This window comes from Danio rerio, chromosome 4 (genome assembly GCF_049306965.1).
Source record: "Danio rerio strain Tuebingen ecotype United States chromosome 4, GRCz12tu, whole genome shotgun sequence".
In the NCBI taxonomy this organism is placed as follows: domain Eukaryota; kingdom Metazoa; phylum Chordata; class Actinopteri; order Cypriniformes; family Danionidae; genus Danio; species Danio rerio.
Window position 1 is genome coordinate 49,931,477 of NC_133179.1, and position 18,467 is coordinate 49,949,943.

Consider the following 18,467-nt stretch of genomic DNA (forward strand, 5'->3'; position numbering starts at 1 on the left):
GACGTCACATGCCAAAATAAAAGTCTTTTCTTGTTTAGCTTTCTTGCCACTTACTTTTGCAGTCATGACTTATTGATACATTTCTCCCATGTTTTTCACTTTACACTATATCTGCTTTCTCTCACACAAACCTTAAATCTAAACATTTTCTTAACTTTTTTAATCCACTTATGATGACTTGTATGTCTGCAACACATTACTTCCTATTAATATCTGAGTTTTCCCAGAGGTGGGTTACGGCTGGAAGGGCATCCGCTGTGTAAAAACTTGCTGGATAAGTTGGCGGTTCATTCCGCTGTGGCGACCCCAGATTAATAAAGGAACTAAGCTGACAAAAAAATGAATAAATAATATCTGAGTCCAAATCTCATCCTTATAATTATAACCTCTTCTTTTCTATTTCTACAACTTCATAGGCCTATATAGAATTTCCTTTTTTCCACATGAATTGTCATCTCTTGTTATCTGTGTTCCACGTTTCCTGCCATTCTTTAGCAATATATTCAGTAATAATATTTAATTTACCTTTACTTACAGAAGCATTAAAGGGGCAGTTCACATAAAAATCACAATTTTGTCATTTACTCATCCTCTACTTGAGCCAAACCTGTTTGAGTTTCGTCTGCTGAATGCAAATGAAGAGAATACGGAGGCAAAAACAGACATGGTTTAGCTGTTCTCATTTTGGACCTGGCTGCTTTTTTCAACATTTTCTTGCACACAAAATGTTCTTGAAATTCGATTACAATTGAACCACTAAAGTCATATGTCACATGTTTTAAAAATGTTTTTGGTTCCTTTTCTGGACTTTGAGCATCTCGGGACTTTTGCTGTCTATGACAGATGAAGGAGCTCTCTGACTTCATCTAAATAGTCTTCATTTGAGTTCTGAAGATGAGCAAAGTTCTCAGGAGATTAAACAACAGGTAGAGGGACAATCGTTCTTGAGTGCTTAGTGTACACTGTAACACATGCCTCCCATCAGTGCTGACATACAGCCTACAGCCACATTGCACTGCTTTTTAAAAATGTATTTATTCATTTTTTATTGCAGTAACAACTGGCCATTACAACAAATAGATATACAAAAACGGATAGAAGGCTACATCGCACTGCTACTCGTGTGATATTACTCATGTATTCATTTATTTTTATTATTTTTATCAATCAGGGGTCACCATTGTGGAATGGACCGCCAACTTATGCAGCACATGCTTGACACAGCGAATGCTCTTCAAGCTGCTACCCATTACTGGGAAACATGCATACACACTCATTCACACTGCATGCATACCGCATGTCTATGGACTTTGGGGAAACCAGAGCATCCGAAGGAAACTGACACGAACGCGGGAAGAACATGCAAACTCCACACAGAAATGCCAACTGACCCAGCTGAGGCTTGAACATGCGACCTTCTTGCTGTGAGGCGATTGAGCTACCCACTGCACTTACATGTGTAATTATTTGAGGTAAACTGGTATTAAAAAAGGCACGATTCAGATGTAGTCATCTGAAGAATCAAGCATGTATTGTTATAGACACTATGCTTATTTGTCTTAAGAGATGTTAGGCAGGTCCTGTTCATGTAATATGTTCATGTAATAGTCTATCAAGTTGGTATTGGCATGAACAGCTATACATGTTAACGGGTTTCTTATATGTAAAATGGTCCTATTCAGTTAATGGTCAGGCAGCTATTACTAAAGGTTCCTATTCGAAGTATACATCACTATATATAAGAAATGGAGTACTAGTCTTAATCGGCTCATTTGTGTCTATTGTTTCTTGCTCAGACTTACCTGATTTCTGTTTGTTAATGACTCTCATATAAGGAAACTGTTGAAGCAAGTGTTGAAGAGAAGTTATTTTGTGTCTGTTCATTGTTTTATTTTTTTTTTAAACAGGACATTTTTTTATTGTGTTGTTCATTTTAAACAGGATAAAGTGTCTAAACACAGAGAAAAACTCCTGCTGAAGCGACTGATCTCCACACAGTTATAAAGATGGCGATTATTAAAGAGGGGAGTGAAGATGTGAAGATTGAAGAAACATTCACAGTCAAACAGGAAGATCTACAGGAACAAACAGGTTGGTTTTCATTCTCAAACACCAACTCAGTCATTTGATCCTCATTCAGATATATTTTAATAATAATACTAAATTAAATCCATCTTGCAGCCCTGAGTGTGCTGCCTAGTTCTCCTAAATTCACATAAGCGCTTATTGAAAAAAAGGAATGAGTTTCATTTGTTACTTGTTCTCGTGTCTTTTGTCATTATTTTATGTATTATTAGTCTCCCATTTTCTCTACCTTCTTAAGGTTATTGCTTTTCTTGTTCTCCTACTGTTTGTAAAGTGCCTTGAGCACTGGCACTATATAAAACAAATAAAAACAATAAATTAAAAAAGTTTAACTGAGCTGACAATATTTGACCTACAGTATTCCCATAGAAGAGATCATCTGCTATTACAGTGATGGTGTTGGCTTAGTACTTTCCATTTGCATATGTCACGTTGATCACAATTCCCTTTTTTCATCAACTTCTTTATGGGTTTAAACTTGTTTGTAGTAGTTGTTACTAGTTCTCACAGACAGTATCTACAATTACATCATCATTATTATAATAACTAATTATCAGGGCTATTCCCTATTTAATAGCCGCAGGGTCTTAAAATGTCTTAAATTCAAAAACCTAAAAGTTTAGGCCTTAAAAAGTCTTACATTTACTGAAAGATTGTGTTGTAGGTCTTAAATCTTTTTAAAACAAGTCTTCATTTTCCTTTTTTCATGTTTTGCTACCTAATCTGGCCGAAACCCATACAATCACCAACAATCCATCTCAATAAAACCTTTAACCTTTCATTCAAAAAGGTCATTTTAACTCTATTTCTCATAATGCTTTAATTATTTTCGTGCTTCATTTGTTTAAACATGCTCTATGTTTTTTTCTGCTGAGGACATCGACCTGGACAGATTGTTGTGCATAGATTTAGTTTATTATAGTTTATATAGTTATAATATAGTTTAGTATAGTTATAATAGTTAGTAAAACATTTGTGAATTTGTTTTTTATTTTAAAGAAAGTTTATTTTGGAAAAAAAAGTGTGGATCCAAGTAGAGCTCTCTTGTTTTTACACAATATTTAAGATCTTTTGCTAAGAAATATGTAAAATATTTTATTGTTATTATTATTATTGATTTATTATTGTGTTGTTAAATATTTTATATAATATTTTTTGATAGGACAAATAAAAATCTTTTTCATCTGGGGCATTTGAAAAATTCCTTAATCTAAAATTTCATTCATAATGGTCTTAAAAAATGTCTTAAGTCTTAAATTTAACTTGGTGACACCTGTAGAAACCCTGATTTAAAGTATGTCAGAAAATGTGGATGCCCCTAATTTGAAATATGCTGAATGAAATGGACACTGAATTAATTAATTATTATAAAATATTGTATTCTAAACTATATGTTGTTGTTGCGGGACGACGTGAGACAAAACAATAAAATTATAGTGGAACAATAACGTTTAGCATTGTACTGACTACAACTGGCCAAAAAACTAGTCTAAAATGACTTTTGTTGCTTAAGAAATGGATTACAGCATGCTGATGATATGCAAACAATTGAGTGTAAAGTTCATCAGAATATTGACCATATTCTTCAAGTACCAGCAGACATTGAAATTGGAATCTTTTTGCTTGAGACTTTTTTTTTTAAAGAATACATTTTTAGATCCTAAAAACAGTGTTGTGCTGCTGAGGTGTAGGACAATAACTGTTTTCAAGGTATAACGCAGTTTGAAAAAAGTCAAGGTTTTAAAACCGCCAATATCTTCTGCTGTACCGTTTATCTGTATATGTAAGTTTTTTTTTTTTACATTTTGTTTGAAGTTTTTCAGGACAACAGTATCTCCAGCTGAAAAGATATCCAAAGATGCTGTTTTAAATTTTAAAGAAATCTGTGTTTTTGAAACAAAAGAAGACAGCAGAAGTCAAGGATTCAATTGAATGATTTAGCCTGACATGTTTACTGCTCCAAAATATTTAAAATGTTTCTCAAAAGAAAATGTTTTGTATTCCAAGAGGAAAAAGTGTCTGTTTACCCAGACATTAAAAAAAAATATTAGGAATAGTTGTTTTGGTCATTCTAAAACACCTCAACCGTTTCAGTATTAATGTTATTATATTATTAATGACCTCCAGAGCGTCTGGAGCACGTCAAGAGCGTCTGTTCTCCACATTTCATTGCTTCAAACGCCACCATGTGTTCATTGTGTGTTGGCATTGTCCTCTGAGGTGAAAGTCATTTATTAAATAAAGAAATGATTCATGTAGCTTCTTCTACCGCAGTAAATTCTGTTTTTATTGTTGATATTTCATGCTAGTTAATCAGGAAGTGACGATTTTGTTCTCTTTGATTCATTGGATAGAAACGCTGATTTATTTGATTATCTTTTATGTGATATTCCAGTTTTGCAAATAAATTTAATTCGCATTTTTGGATGGAAACACAGCTATTGCCTACATTTCAATCACTCAAAGAACAAAGTCACGTATGAGAATGGCTTGTCCTTTTAATGAATAATTAGCTTAAATTCACAGTCCTTCAACAGGAACATGTACTATAAATAGATTAATGGGATTATTACTTGTTCAAAATAACTATTTAGTTCTGCTTACATTCTTACTATTCAAATATTTTATTGATTTTTCAAAAGTCTTCGATTTTTCCACAACAAACAAATTAAACAACAAATTAACATGGTACATTGCTACAGACATACTCATACCCCATAAAAAAAGGGAGAAAGAGAAAAATAAAAATAGGTAAAACAAAATAGGAAATTAGGGATAAACTCTTACTTAGGATATAATAACCCCTGAGTGTTCAGTGTAGGATAGGAAAGGCTGCCAAACCTCATAAAACTTTTTTGTAGAGCCTCGGATGGTGTACTTAAGGTTAGGGTTAGGGTTTAAGATGTGATAACTCTTCTAATATCCAATGTTTGTGGGATGGCAGGTTTGTCTTTTTCCACCTGAGAAGAATCAGGTGTCTGGTCAATAAAGAAGAAAAGCCAAAGATTTCTATGTGATTAGCTGACAGGTACATTTCTTCTGGCACTGTACCAAAAATTGAGATCAAAAGAGTAGGAACCATATCTTTATTACATTTAGATGACAATGATCTAAAAATATTGGTTCAAAATTGATGAAATCTAGGGCATCCCCAGAACATATGACTCTGATCTGCTGGCTCCAAACCACATCTAGGGCAAGATGAATCTGACCCTGAATACATTTTTGCGAGCTTGCGCCTAGATAGGTGAAGCCTGTGAAGTACCTTAAACTGAAGAAGACCATGTCTAATACATACAGAAGATGAGTGTACCAGTGCTATGGCATATGGCCAGGCTGTATCTGATATTTCCAGTCCCATTTTTCTTTATACGATTTAGGGAAGGGGACGCAGTTCTTTTGATCACTTCATATAACATGGACATTACACCTTTTTGATATGGGTCTATGTTTACCAATTCATCTATCCAGCATGCTTCTGGTTGGTTTAGTGAAGGAGAGAAGTGTTTTTTAACGAAACTACGGACTTGAAGGTACCTAAAAAAATTAGAGTGTGGAATCTCAATGTCTGTTAACTGTTGAAATGAGATAAATATGGCATCTTTAAACAGGTTCTTATCACAGTTAACTCCCTTCCTAGACTATTATTGGAATGCTGAATTTATAAGAGTGGGGGGGGGGGGGCAAATTTGGCATTGGCAATCCACCCTTTTCCTTGTTTTTTTTCCCAAAGAGTTCCTTTCTTATGCAAGGAATTTTCTTATCCTAGAGAAATGTAGAAATACAATTACCGTATTTTCTGGACTATAGAGCGCACCTGTATAAAAAGATATACAAGCCGCACCGGGCTATAAGGCGCAGTTATCATTCATTCATTCATTTTCTTGTCGGCTTAGTCCCTTTATTAATCTGGGGTCACCACAGTGGAATGAACCGCCAACTTATCCAGCAAGTTTTTACGCAGCGGATGCCCTTCCAGCCGCAACCCATCGCTGGGAAAACGGCAGTTATCTATGGTAAAAAATGTGAAATTTGCTGCATGTACAGAATGATTTTGTTCTGAAACTGTACATGTATGTATGTACCTGAACAGATTCTTTCCGAACATTGCCTTTTAACACGGCAGCAACTTTGCTGATAAAAACAGAACATAAAAAATTGGTACTTATTCACCTTCATTTCTCCTGTGTTTGAAACCACAAGTCACTTTAATCATCTTCACTAAAACCATGAATTCATCTTCTTCAGCGTCGGAGTTGAACAGCCTCAGAAGCGCTTCGTCACATTTGTTTTTATCAGTCTCAATCTCCGTGTCACTTTCATCCTCCAGTGAAGTAATCTCTGAAGGTGCGCCGCTCTCGCCGCTCGATCCCAATGGTGATGGTGGATTCTTTGACAGCACTCCACACTGTTTGGATCCACTGACAGACATCAGAAAAGGATGCTTTTTGCATGCGGCCAGTTTTTGTGAAAGACTTTTTACCACTTGTCATCCAAGTCTTCCACTCAACCCGGAGTGCACCTTTTAAATGCCCAATTCACACTGATGTCAAGTGGCTGCAAATACGTTGTTGTACCTCCAGGAATCACAGCTGGAATGGAGTTTGTTTTCTTGATTGCTGCTTTCACAGAATCTGTGATGTGGGCCCTCGTGCTATCCAAAACAAGCAACGCTTTTTTCTGGTGAAAAAATCGGCTTACTGTAGCACTTCGTTAACCATTGCTTCATTAGGCCTTCCACCATCCAACCTTTGGTATTAACTTTGACCACTATACCTTTCGGGAGTTGTTTTTTGGGCGTAGTTATGTGCTTAAAAATCACCATTGGTGGAATTTTTTGTCCGGATGCCGTGCATGTCAGAACGCAGGTAAAGTGCGTTCTCTTATGGCCAGTTGTTTTCAACAACACGGATGATGCACCTGTCTTGGTAACAGTCCTGGTCAGAGGCAGATCAAACATCAAAGGTACTTCATCCATATTATTGATGTTGTCTGGTCCGATGGAGTTCTCTTTTATCTTTGTTTCAACGAATTTGTGGAAGGTTTCAACTTTTTCCTGATAGTCAGGAGGGAGTTACTGACAGAGAGGGGTCCGTGCTCTATTGGAAAGGTTTCATAAATCTGAAACACCATGACGGCCCAGCTTTGAAACCTTCGATGTTCATTTTGAGGCAGACTGTTTTGGCTTTCAGTCTGATCTTTACAATGGATACACCTCGGCCATATGCTCTATGTGTGTTCACCAAGTCTTCCAGGACATTTTCAAGTTCAGGCCAACTGCTTTTATGTCCTCTTAAAGCTTTTCTCGACTTTTGGCATTGCATGAGCTCTTCTCGCTGCCGCCTCCAACGCCTCACCATAGATTCGTTGACGCTAAGCTTACGTGCAGCAGCGCAGTTTCCTTCCTGGGTAGCAAGCCCGATTGCCTTTAACTTAACTTGAATCATATGAACTTATTTGTGTGGTTTCCATGATGAAGGGGCAAGGATTTGAATATAATTTCCAGTTAGTAATTTGTCATGAGTGTTCTATCTGCTAAAGAAAAAGTAGCGCAGTCTATTTTTCTTTGCATAGATTTTTCGTCTCTTATTTTTTTATTCTTCCGGTAATTCCGATCAGAGCGTCCCTAGCGGTGGAAGAAAAATCCACAGAATAGCTGCTTCTTTGTATAAGCCACATGGTCAAAACCTAGGGAAAAAGTAGAATCTTATAGTCCAGAAAATATGGTAATCAACTTCTTGAAAAATGAATTGACAAAAAAAAAAAAAAACAGGCACAGTCTGAAATAGAAACAGAAATCTTGGTAGTATTGTCACTTTAATGGAATTCATCTTCCCATCCAAAGATAAAGGAAGGATTTACCACCATGCCATGTCTCGTTTGGCTTTGTCTAATGTTGTTTTAAAATTATTATTGAACAAATCCTTATATTTGCGTGTCACACTCACACCCAGATATACAAATTTATCAGGACTTGCTGAAAATGGAAAGGATTGGAAGGACATTTGCTGTGCTCTATCATTGATAGGGAAAAGGAGACACTTTGCTAGATTGACTATGTATCCAGAAACATTTCCCAGTTCTTAAATTATTGTAAGAGCTTTTGGAATACATGTATCTGGAATTGACAGAAAAAGAAGATCATCAGCATATAGCAGGAACTTATGTTCTTGTCCCTCTCTGAAAACTCCTTGCAAGCCATCTGAGTTCTTTACGATTGCAAGAGGTTCAATGACAATGTCAAAGAGCAGAGGGGACAGAGGGTAGCCCTGTCTCGTTCCCCTAAAGCAGGCATGTCCAAACTCAGTCATGGAGGTCCGGTGTCCTGGAAAGTTTAGTTCCAATGCCAATCAGACACACCTTGGCTTCCTAAACAAGCTCTCACTAGGTTTTCTAGAAACACCCCAGGATCTTATAATCACAGCAGAGTAAGCTGATCGGACAATAAGATTCACATTTAAGTAGATCTTTTTCCCTTTTAAGAAGTACTGTTATAGCAGCCGATGTCATAAAGAGGGGGAGCGATTCCGAGACAAGAGCTTCAGCAAATACCCTGCACAACAGGGGTGTAAGCTTGACAGTAAACTTCTTATAAAACTCAGCTGGGAAGCCACCAGGGCCAGATCGACTTTTCAATTTTCCGGTTTTCACTTTTTTGATTGCATTTTCAATTTCAGAAGGTGTTATTTTCCTTCTGATGCCAACTGATCTGAATCACAGATGGTAATTCCAAATAAAAAAAAAAACCTCATTACTTTCAATTTTGTTTACCTCAGAGCTGCAACTATAAAACCAACTGCAGAGGATCATTTCAGTTGGTAACACAATAACCTGCCAGCTCATTCATAACGCCTTTTCACTTGTCAAGGAGTCATATTCTACTTGCAGCAGTGGCGTAGCGGACGGGCCCGCAGGGCACGCACCGCGGAGGGGCCCCGCGTGATTAGGGGGCCCCGCATCGTTGTGATTTTCAATAATTAAAAATCCACCGGCGAACGCAATATTCAAACTCTTGGGAACAACTGTGGTCGGAACCAAAGTTCACACGTCTGTGTTCTCTGAACACCTCTCAAGCGGTGGACTACTTATATCTGATTGCTTGCCGCCAATGTTGCCAACTTAGCAACTTTGTCACTAGATTTAGCGACTTTTCAGACCCCCTTAGCGACAAATCTAGCAACTTTTTTTGTGTTATTGGAGATTTTTTTTAGACTGTCATTTGTCCATACTGTACCGTCTCTACTCTTCTCAACGAGCTGCGTGTGATGCCGCCGGCCCCTCCCTCGCCTCACAGCACTGACAGGCGGCCCAGTCAGTCCTCTACAGCAGCCTCTCCCACCTGCAGCCCGAGAGCAGATCACCCCTCTGCGTACCGACGACAAATGATTTAGCACAGGCAGTGTGAAGGTATTTCCCTTGTACAGTCAAACCGATGTACTTCTACTTTATTTTAACAATTTAATTGGACCGTTTATTCTTTTCTTGTTCACAATCACAGATATTAGTGACAGTTTCTGAACTTGTCTGAGTTTATTACATATGAGAGATTACTGCACATTCACTACACATCTATAATGACATACTGTATTCAAACAGCAATAAATTTAGTTAAATAAACATGCTTATATAAAGTGTAGTGCAATTATAAATGCCCCTTTATTAACCATTGGCTGTTAAACAAACAGAAACGGTAGAACGTGATGAAGCCAGTGATATGCAAATTGACGTATGACGTATCCCCCCCCCCCCCCCTTCATCAGGGGGCCCCGTCAGCGATCCCTGCAGGGGGGCCTCTGCATTTTGCGCTACGCCACTGACTTGCAGAAGAAGACTTTTTCTTTATGGAGCTATTCAGAAGGTGATGTTGAGTGTAGCTGATCCATTGTATTTTATTCATAATCTCTGTAAGCCGTTTTGAAATTGTTTTATTTGCACTACGTTGATCTGAAATAATCTGTCCTCTTATATATGCTTTCAGAGTATCCAATAGGATGCTTTAACTTATCTCTGGGGATTCGTTTGTCTCAAAGTAGAAATCTATTTGAGCATCAATAAATTTTACAAAATCGTCATCTGCCAATAGTATTGAGTTAAACCGTCATGTACATTGGGGGATTACATTGCCTGGAAAACATAGTTTTAGTGAGACTGGACAATGGTCCAAAATAACAATACCACCATACTCTACTTCTGACATTAAAGGGTCACGAAACAACAAAACACATTTTTTGAGTTGTTGACAGTCGTATATGTGTCCCACACTGCTAAAAACACTATTAGGACACACACATTTCACTAAAAAGTGAAAATTGGTTGTTTTTGCGTTATTTTGAGCAAATTCGTACTTCCAGTTTAGAATGAATTTTTGAAGCTGCTTCACGGCCGTGAGATCTTAGCGTGTGTTCCAGCATGTAGACTGAACATTAGAGATGTAACGGTATCATAATTTCACGGTACGGTAATACCTCGGTATGAATGTCACGGTACGGTATTTATTGAATCATTTACAGGAAAAAACAAAACTTATGAAAATACTCCAAAAAAGTGCCAAAAGTGTCAATGACATACAAATTAGCCATCTATCTGTAAGCTTTGAAACAGGAACTTCAATTTTAATAACAAAAAAATATTAAACCATGTAAAAAAATAAAGTTTCAATTTAGTAGTGTTGAAAAATCACATTCAACATTTAATCACTCACTCACTTAGATAGAGATGGGTTTAAAGGAAAATTATCATATAAATATAATCTGGTAAAAGCTGGTATCTCTGGGTATTTACAATGTCCCCTGCAACAGAAAAAAACCCTCTCATTTGGGACTGAGGTTTCTGGGACAAGAGAGATATGACTTGGCCCAGGTTGACAGCAGTGGGTAACGTTGTGCATTGTCTTTCCCCCACTTGAAAGCACAAACCATGAGTGAGATAGAGATCTCATGTCTGCATCAATCTGAACAGTGTGCTGTGTTTCTGCAGTCCCCATGACTGATTATTAGTCGTATTCCCCAACTTGCAGGCACGTGCACACACAGTGCTCAACCTGTGCAGTGCGCATGCCCTTTTTAGTCTTTGATAGAATGTTCCCTTCCAAAATGATCAAAAGTGCCCCCGCGACGCGACATACCCTCCGTCCCCGCTTTTACAGTACGCGCGCGACAACACAGCTGATAAGAACTCGCGCGAAAACACCACTATTCAGGACGCGCGCGGCGACAACACCCGCTTTAGAGTTTTACAGCTCTTTTTGATCCCCGCTTCTAGCAGCACACTCCATTTCCGCATTACTGGATCTGTAGCAACAACAGACCGCAAGGGATTATGGCCAAGCCTGGGCTTATGGGAATTGTAGTTTTCCGGTACCTCCCGTTCGCTTCATTCGCCTGAGCAAATTTTCTCAGAAGACCTATAGTTTTACTGAGTCATGCGACTACGGTAATATCGAAAAAAATTAATATTGCGGTATGACGGTATTTACAATACCGTTACATCCCTACTGAACATCTACCTGGGAGTAACTTGTGATGTCTCTGAGTGTGCTGCATTGATTCATGAGTAAGACTTGGTTGAAACCAATCAACGCGCTCTATTGTGTATGCGGTGCAACCTAATTAATGTGCATGATATCTTCTAATACTTTTTATACCTGTACAGTGTTCAGACGGCAGAGAGACGCCACGTTGTGTTGCCAAGTGGGAGAACAGGAAATATTTGGAGATTCGGGTCGTCAGTGTTGCGTTTTATACTTTGCTGCAGTGAAGGTTTTGTTTTTATTTTCCCTCTATGATAGCGTAGCTGGACTCACGTTTGGATTATGCTGCACGCGACGCGTGACAGAAATGTATGTCTAAGGAACATTTTTTCCCGAGAGCTTTTCTCATCTGAAACTGGTGAAATCCTGCTCGTCTCCTTTAATAAAAGACAGAGCTCCAGTATGTGTTGATTGTCCTGTCTCTACAGATTTGTTAAGTGAGCGACCAGTGGTTTTTGTTGGTTTATTCAGAGGCAATGTTAATTCGTCAGCAGTACTCTTTCAGTGTTTAAAGACAGACCTTAGTCAAATGGTTAATAAAGTTTACCGTACGATAATATCTATACAATATTATGGACTGAAAAATCCACTGTAAACATGATAGCACCACAATAAAACTTACACCCGCATTTTGGGACTATAATAACATACATGGCTTTCTGACGCTTCCTACCAAGTGCATCTAAGTTAGAGAAATGTGGAGTTTTTTTTTGTTTGCAACAAACATTGCATGAAAGATACATGCTTCCAGCAATTCCTCAAATCAAATATCTCGTTTGTCACCGGACACGAATGAAATTCCTGAATGAAAGAGCCAAACTGCAATTAAAATCCACCATTTAATAATTTGGCAAATAATTCGATTACTGATGTCCATGTAAACACAGTCACTGACTTTCTCCTCTGCATCTGTGTGTTTGTTTTGCCTCTGTGAAAATCAGCATGTGCTCAAACTGACACTCCCTTTTTTATGCTAATTTTTACGGACCTTCCCCTCCTCCGACTCTCCTCCTACACGCACAGGCTATCCTGATTAGCTGTAAGTTTTGATTGATTTATTTAGGTGTATTTATGTGAGAGTGAAGTCTGACAACAATAAATATTCTCATCAGGAATAAAACCACCTGTTTTTATACCTGTGCTGACTCTGCCGAGCTGTAGCTATAAAGTTAGGTCTGCTACTGTTATTTTATACTGGGAAGGCTACCTCATTTATTTAATTATAACAATAATTTGCAAATAGTTCCTATGCAATGTTTTATGGGTTGCTGAGAATACATTTCAGGTGGTCAATAATTGCATGTCAGTTTCGAAAATAAAAGTAGATGCTGGAAAAAGTGCCTAAAAGTCTTTGATTTTCATTAGGCTGTGTCTGTATGAACCCTGTATGAAATCAGTGTAAAATGTTTAATCTTGAGGTGATGGTAAATTTAGTGATGTTCAATTGTCAGCTCCCTTTGTCGTCAGGTTGTGTGATGTATGTTGCTGAACTATATTCAAATGTTATAAATATAAAAAAACACATTTCGAAATATAACTGCAGTATGTCAATTTAGTTTATTTGTGTGTGCTGTGCTCATAGACTTTAGAAAGCGCTCATTTGTTTGATTTCTCTTCGAGAAGCTAAGCAAGCCTCAAAAATTTAAGGTCCTTGTACCCTCTCTGAGTCAATGGGGCCCTAGCTGCAATAAACCGGCTTTGGGGGGGCCCAGCTTGCAAAAGGTTGAGTACCCCTGCTTTATGCAGATGCTGACAGGCATGTCTCATGTCTGCAAGGCAAAAATTCAGCTGTTTGTTCAGCTGTTACCCAATAACCTTTTTTTCTGGTGTGTTTACCAGTCAGGCACAGAATATACAAGTATTCCCTGTCTGCTTTACACATTTTAGAAAAACATTTTATTGTAATTGTGAATATATAGGAATAAAAATAGGCCATTTACAGCTTTCAAATCTGTCTGATCAATATGACCAAAATGACTTTTATGATCAATTATGTAAGAAACTCTGAAAACTGGACTGACAGTTTAAATTTACTTTAACTTCTATGTTAAGTGGCTTTAACACAATTTACATTGCAAAAGCACTAGATAAATAAGAATGACTTAAAGGGGACCTATGGTAAAAAATCTACTTTTCAAGCTGTTTGGACAGATCTGTGTGTTGGTATAGTGTATCGACCGTCATACTGGGGTGATATGAACACACCCAGTCCTTTTTTTTCAATTTAACTACAAAAAAAGGGTCTGCCAATTAGAGCTGTTTTCAAATCGATCGCACCATTACGTAGGTGTGCGATTCCCCCCCGCCCACCGAATTGATTGACAGCTGCGCGCATTAACATGTTCTGGTAGTCACGTGTACATGTCAACAAGACCAGACAGACATACGCAAAGCAACCGGGAATAAAAGGTCTGTTCTGTTCGCTAGGATCAGCAATCATCATCAAATGTGATTAAGAGTAAGTTTCACATGTTTAAAGTGTTTTAAAACAGAATATGTGTGTAATTAATTACAGCGTTTTACTTCATCAGCACAGCCGCGTGTCAGTACAATTATAAAAGAAGACGCTTCAATCCCGGTTTGTGGAAGTTAAATCAGGTTTATTTTGTACATTAGCATAACAGATATCCACACAGTACTTGAGGTTAGCCTTAACTAAGCTAAGCGCGCTCTGTGTGTCTGCCTGCCTGCCTGCGTGTGTATCTGTGTGTGTGTGTGTGTGTGCGCGTTAACTTTGTAACGATATTGCATGTGTGTGACTCATCAATGCAACTTCACAATACTGATTAGTAAAGGTTAGTTCTTACTGTAGTATCTCACAAACGCAACGTGAGACCTTCTTCCTTTAAGTCTGTCTGTTGTCTGACGCAGCTGAGGGAGGAGGCATGTAGAAACAGTGGGCGGGCAGAACTCGGCTTAAAGGCGCAGTACGACAAAACCACCCCCTGCTGGAAATCAGTATAAAACAGCATCTTGTAAAAGGTATAATGAAAAATCTGATGGGTATTTTGATCTGAAACTTTATATACACATTCTAGAGACGCAAAAGACTTATATTAAATCTGAAAAAAGGGGTAACCTAGGTGCCCTTTAAGACTTAATGAAAAGACTTAATGAAAACTAATGTTTTATTTTTTTTTATTTCAGACCTAACTGAAGAAAACGAGGGGAGTAAACAGGAGGAACATCATGTCAAAATTGAGGAAAAAACTTTTTTACAGACTGATGGTATTTTAAAAAGGAGAGACAAGAATCGTTTCACCTGCACTCAGTGTGGAAAGAGTTTTGGAAGAAAATACATTCTTAAGATTCACATGAGGATCCACACTGGAGAGAAACCATTCACATGCACCCAGTGTGGGAAGAGTTTCAGCTTATCCTGGTCCCGTAATCTACACATGAGGATCCACACTGGAGAGAAACTATTCACATGCACTCAGTGTGGGAAGAGTTTCACCTGCTCATCATCCCTTAATCAACACATGAGGATCCACACTGGAGAGAAACCATTCACATGCACCCAGTGTGGGAAGAGTTTCAGCTGCTCATCATCCCTTAATTACCACATGAGGATCCACACTGGAGTGAAACCATTCACATGCCTTCAGTGTGGGAAGAGTTTCAGCAAATCATCAAACTTTATTCTACACATGATGATCCACACTGGAGAGAAACCATTCAAATGCACTCAGTGTGGGAAGAGTTTCAGCCAATCATCACACCTTAAACACCACACGAGAATCCACTCTGGAGAGAAACCATTTACATGCACTCAGTGTTGGAAGAGTTTCAGCCGCTCATCATACCTTAATCAACACATGAGGATCCACACTGGAGAGAAACCATTCACATGCACTCAGTGTGGGAAGAGTTTCAGCCAATCATCACACCTTAAGCACCACATGAGGATCCACACTGGAGAGAAACCATTCACATGCACTCAGTGTGGGAAGAGTTTCAGCCGCTCATCATACCTTAATCAACACATGAGGATCCACACTGGAAAGAAACCATTCACATGCACTTAAGCCATGGTCACACTGGACTTTTCTACCCATACACTTCCTTGCGTGTATTCCAGCATGTAGACTGTCTGTCTGTACCTGGGAGTATTTCATGACGTCTCTGAGTGTACTGCATTCATTCATGAGAAAGACTTTGTTCAAACCAATCAGTGCGCTCTATTGTGTATTCGGGGCAACTTCATTAATATGTATGATAGCTTTAAAGACTGTTTTACCTCAAACAGTGTTCAGACGGCAGAGAGACGACTAGTTGGGTTGCCAAAACAAGTGGGAGAAGAGGAATTGTTTAAAGTCAGTACGTTAAATTCACTACAATATTATGGACTGAAGGATCTGCTGTAAATGCTGCTCTCTGAGTGTAAACATGTAAACGCATTTTTTGACAGGATAGTCTACACACGCACATGGCTTTCTGACTTACTGAGTGCATCTCAGTTACTGAGAAATGCAGTTTTTTTTCTCTTATACAATGTGCGGTATCAAACATTTTACTGTCATTAAACAGTCAGTTACTGATGTCCATGTAAACCAGGGGTCTCAAACTCAATTTACCTGGGGGCCGCAGGAGGCAAAGTCTGGGTGAGGCTGGGCCGCATAAGGGATTTCACAAAAAAAAGTCCTCAAATGTCATTATTAACAGTTTTAATTATTTCTTCTGAACATGAAGTGTCCTGAACATTAATAGAACATTGAGTGAAGATTATGAACAGTTCTTCTGAACATGGCATTTAAAAACACCCCCACCCCACTCCAGTCACATCAGTCTGTACCAGTCTGTATCTACCTATAATTCATATGCAGGCTGTAGCTAGGTAGCTAAGTGGCAGGCAGGGGCGGGAACAGCTTACCTTATGCTAGTTAATACTACAGTGTGCTGTTGCATTCATTAACAAAGTTGTAGATACTGCAATATATACAGTATAATACAGTTTATTATAATTAGTATGGTTCATAAACATACTATTATTTGCTATAAATACTATTACAACTTCTTATTTCATGTGGGTTGAATCGTATCTTTAGAACCATATAACATGATTGAAAGCAGCTCCTAGATAACTCATTACTGTTTCTTATAAAAAAAAACACACAAGAGAAGCACCCAGCACAGTCCTTAGCTTAGCTAACAGTATTGAACATATAGATAATTATTAAAAAATCATAACTTACCCTCTGATTGCTCGAGGCCTCCAACAACGTGAGCTGCCCTGTGTGCTGACAAAAAGAAACGCCCCATCTCATTGGCTGGCTGTAGCCAATAAACTGGCTTTGCTGCTCTTTTACTGGTATGTACATTACAGTAGAATTAATGATATTTAACAAAAATCTTTTCAGAAAATAGTTGAAATAAACCCTAAATAATAAAATAATTGTGGCAAATGATTATTTTGCACCTCAGTCCTGTTGGCTGCTGGCATTGTTCATTGGTCAGGCTTCAGCCAATGAAACAGCTTTACACCAGCCCCGCCCCTCCCCCGCCCCGCGCTGCTCACGCCTCTGCATCTGCGAGTGCACAGATGGGTTCTGCTACAGTGATCGCGGGAGATGTGTAGCAAAAGTCAGAGCGCGGGAGATTTGTAGTTGTACTGACGAATCTGAGAGGTTGTGAGTGCCGACCTGTGGTTGTAGAGCAAAGATGCAGTCAAATTTGCCGTGCACACGTGTGTCTGTCACTTTGTATTTGTGAATGACATTTTACAAATACACAACTATTAATCTGCAACTTCCGATTCAAAACACAAGTGTGTGGATTGTTGTGTGTGTGTGCAAATCGAGGATTTCAGCTGTTCACATCAGAGCTGTAAGTGTACATTTCAACCTACACATACAAATATTCTTATCACAAGTGCTCACATTTACATTTGCAAGCTCTCGAGTATTGCTACTGAATTACCTTCATATTGTTCAGTGGTGAATTAGAAAACGTAACTATTTATATTAAGCATCACCACCGTCCACCCTACATCTACGCCCCTGTATGAAGTAGTGTTCTAGGTTATAACGATGCGTAAAGAATGCTCCGGCTTCAATACAGTGCGTTACAGTACACGACTGCCCCCTACTGTTCATGTCTTTATTTGCTAGACCATCTTTCCGTGCTAACGCGCCATATGTCGTGGCCATGCGAGATCACTTTGTTTCATGCGCGTGTTAGTTCATGCCAGATCTGTATATAAATTTACCTGATTTTATTTTTTTACTTTTTGTTGCCTTGTCACCTGCTAAAAAAGCGGGGGATGTAGCTTCTTGTGTGTCAAGTGACGTAACGGAAGTGGGTGGAGCTACAGGGGAACGTCGGTGGTGGGAGCGACAGAACAGAAAAGCTTGTTACTGCTGAAGAACGTAATAAAAATAAGCTAGAAGCTATTACTTGTGTGTGTGTGTGTGTGTGTGATCATCTAACATCTACACAAGCCATCCAACTTCCCCTTCCACCACTACAATGTCCATCCATCCATCCATCCATTTATTCATTTTATTTTGTGAATGTGTTATTTTTCAGGCTGATCTCAGAAATACAGTAATTTTTACTGACAGAATTTTAGGTGCAGTCTAGGACTGTCTCTGCCATTTGCAGATAACGTTGTCTTTTTGGCTTCATAGGACATGGAACTTCAGCATGCAGTAAGTGGGACTGTTTGCTGCTGAGTGTGACATGGCAAAGAAACAGCACCTCTAAGAAACCATTGTGCTTGACTGGAAAAAGGTGGCCATCTCCAGTTTGGAGGAGAGTCCTTACCCCAAATGGAGTTTAAGTATCAGTGTTTTCCATGAGGAATGGAATGTGAGATTTAAAGATGGATCAGTGCAGCGGCAGCAGTAATGCA

The 18,467-nt window shown here is 38.6% G+C and overlaps 1 protein-coding gene across 1 annotated transcript; it reads left to right on the forward strand.

Moving 5' to 3' along the window:
• Nucleotides 1–14,485: 14,485 nt before the first annotated feature.
• On the forward strand, nt 14,486–18,005 carry LOC141381694 (uncharacterized). Its single transcript, XM_073948006.1, has 2 exons — nt 14,486–14,596; nt 14,762–18,005. The coding sequence occupies exon 2, from the start codon at nt 14,929–14,931 to the stop codon at nt 15,640–15,642; it is 714 nt and encodes a 237-aa protein (XP_073804107.1). The 5' UTR covers nt 14,486–14,596; nt 14,762–14,928; the 3' UTR covers nt 15,643–18,005.
• The last annotated feature ends 462 nt before the right edge of the window (nt 18,006–18,467 follow it).

What these genes read in the sequence shown, in the direction of transcription:
- LOC141381694 (XM_073948006.1), top strand. Translation starts at nt 14,929, where the DNA reads ATGAGGATCCACACTGGAGAGAAACCATTCACATGCACCCAGTGTGGG.